At 33.7% G+C, this 2,716-nt stretch overlaps 1 protein-coding gene across 1 annotated transcript; it reads right to left on the minus strand.

The window, feature by feature from the left end:
* Positions 1-224: 224 nt before the first annotated feature.
* On the minus strand, positions 225-1,357 carry LOC131658964 (uncharacterized). Its single transcript, XM_058928211.1, has 3 exons — positions 1,342-1,357; positions 1,221-1,250; positions 225-580 (listed from the first exon to the last, which is right to left on the minus strand). Exons 1-3 carry the CDS (start codon positions 1,355-1,357, stop codon positions 225-227), a joined length of 402 nt encoding a protein of 133 aa, XP_058784194.1.
* Between the last annotated feature and the right edge of the window lie 1,359 nt (positions 1,358-2,716).

Raw genomic sequence — 2,716 nt, forward strand, 5'->3', positions numbered from 1 at the left:
GTTACTTTAAAATAGAGTTAATAGAAAATCGAATATTAAAAACTAAAAAGAATAAATGAATAAATAAGGAAATAAATAAATAGTGTCAGATAAAAAAAACTAACCATATCCTTCTGTGTCAATGGCAACATGAAGGATGGTAGTAACATTGTTATCGATAGTAATCTTGAGATCAAGAGGATAAAACTGTTGGAGATATGGAAACACTGACATTTGACGGGCATTCACAACCCAAAAAAGTGGTGTTTCCCGTCAAAAAATTTCACTTGAATCAAATATTTCCTTTGATCTTCTTTTCTAATTATAAGTTTACACACATCTAGGAATCCTGCATATGCTGTAACATGAAGAGGAGTAGCACCTATTTCATTCATCATTTTCAAACTACTTTCATCACCAAGCTTTTCTATTGCTTCTACAAGACTTTTCACTACTTCGTCGCGTCGTCCCATGCTTACTGCCACGTGTAATGCTGTTCCTCTTCCCTTGATATCTATCTTGTGAAAATTACTGTCTTCATTGTATTTTTTAATTACTTCATCCCAATCGTCTCCCAATACTAGGTCCCAGAACTCCTTAGCTACATTTTTTCATATTGCAACATGTGTTAATTAATATTATCTCGATTTTATTATAAATTGTTTTGGACTTTTCACACATATTAAAAAAAATAATAGTTAGGTGAATTCTTATTTACCCACTTCAAAAAGGTGGGTAATGTTACCTTTAGTGTAAAATGCATTGAAAACATCAAACAAATGTTCTATATGATAATTAATTAAATACATAAAAACTAAATGATATCATCTAATTGGTGGAATGTACACTACCCATCTTTTTGTGAAGGGTTTTCTAAAACTGTGTTTCATTAATGATATGTAAAAGATAAATTTAGATAATTGAGAAAGGTGAGAATAATAAATATTTAAAAGTATAATTAAAAAATTATTATTAATTTTTCATTTGAATTCTAGAACGATTTATATTAAAATACAAATTTTTTTTCCAAAACGACTTATAATAAAAAACTGAGGGAGTAGCAAAATGTGGAGAAGTGTTAATATATAAGGAAAAGTTTAGACTTACGTTTGTCATCTTCCATTTCTAGCTGACAGCTGATTTCCGAAACTACATATATTTATTTTGCAACATGTCTTAATTAAAAACAAAATATGGAGAATCTATCGAGTGTTAAAATATAAGGAAAAGTTTAGACTTACGCTGGTCATCTTCCTTTTCTTGCTCCGAAACTACATATATTCATTTTTCAACATGTGTTAATTAAAAACAAAATGTGGAGAATCTATTCAGAGTTAATATATAAGGAAAATTTAGACTTACTTTTGTCATCTTCCATTGTTATTCCACTGATTTCCATAACTACATATATTCATTTTGCAACATGTGTTAATTAAAAACAAAATGTGGAGGATCTATTGAGTGTTAATATTGTTGTAATTATTAAATGGTATAATGATTACAAGTGTGTTCTAAAATGACAAATGGTGAAAATGAGTAAATGCTAATAAATGCATGTAATAAAGTCCCACATTGGAAGATTCACTCATTTTCAAAGTCCTTATAAAAGAATTAATGACATTAACTCAACAAAAGGACAAAAGAGGATAAAGTGCCACATTGACAAATGTGGTGGTCCCAAGCATTATTGCCACTTGTCCCAATCCTACAACCACTCGCCGGTGTCGACACCGGCTCCGGCTCCGACTCCGGGTCCGGGGGCGTAGAGGCGCTAGTGGCGGCTTGTAGACGGCACTTGAGCACTTAGGCACGTCGCATTGCTCAGTGTACGTGATTTGAATTTTGAATCGTAAAGGAGGCAACTGTTCACGAAACCATGCAAATAGTGCATGAATCTGTCTATGTGCAACAGTCATAACTTTTGAAAATATATTGTTTAATTAAGGGTCGCAACCTTTGAAACTAACATTTTCGTGGCCTATATAAAGATGATTCCGCATTCAGAAATCACATCACAAATTCCGAAAATCCTCTGAATAATTCCAGATCGTTCTTCGCTGCATTCGAGTTTTCGCCGGTCTTGCGCAAACTCGATAAGGCTGAATTATCCTGGGTATTCCTGCATCAAAACTCTAAGACATTTCGGGAGTGCTTGAAATACTTTAAGGAAAGTGATTCCGTTCACGATTCCAGCCTCGGTCCTCTCGATTGAAACATATATTTCTAACAATCTTAAAGTATTATCAAACCATGGCTACCGAAGCTTCTGTTTCAAGCATCAAACTCATGAACCAGGATCTTGTGAAACTAGATCAATTTGATGGAACAAACTATACTCGTTGGCAAGACAAAATGACTTTTCTCCTGACTACTCTGAAAATTCAATATGTCTTGGATCCTGACTTGGAGGAAATTCCAGAACCAACTGCGGATGACACCGATGAAATAAAAAAGGAGAGAAAGAAACGAAAGGAAGATGAATTGCTATGCCGTGGACACATTCTGAACACATTATCCGATCGTCTCTATGATCTCTACACTGATACCGCATCTGCAAAGGAAATCTGGAAGGCACTTGAATTCAAATTTAAAGCCGAAGAAGAAGGTACGAAAAAGTTCTTAATATCTAAATACTTTGACTTTAAAATGTTGGATTCCAATCCTATTCTTGCACAAGTACACGAGTTACAGGTTCTCGTGAATAAGATAAAGGCCGTAAAAATTGATGTTCCTGAAG

Source organism: Vicia villosa, linkage group LG3 (genome assembly GCF_029867415.1).
Source record: "Vicia villosa cultivar HV-30 ecotype Madison, WI linkage group LG3, Vvil1.0, whole genome shotgun sequence".
NCBI classification, from domain to species: Eukaryota; Viridiplantae; Streptophyta; class Magnoliopsida; order Fabales; family Fabaceae; genus Vicia; species Vicia villosa.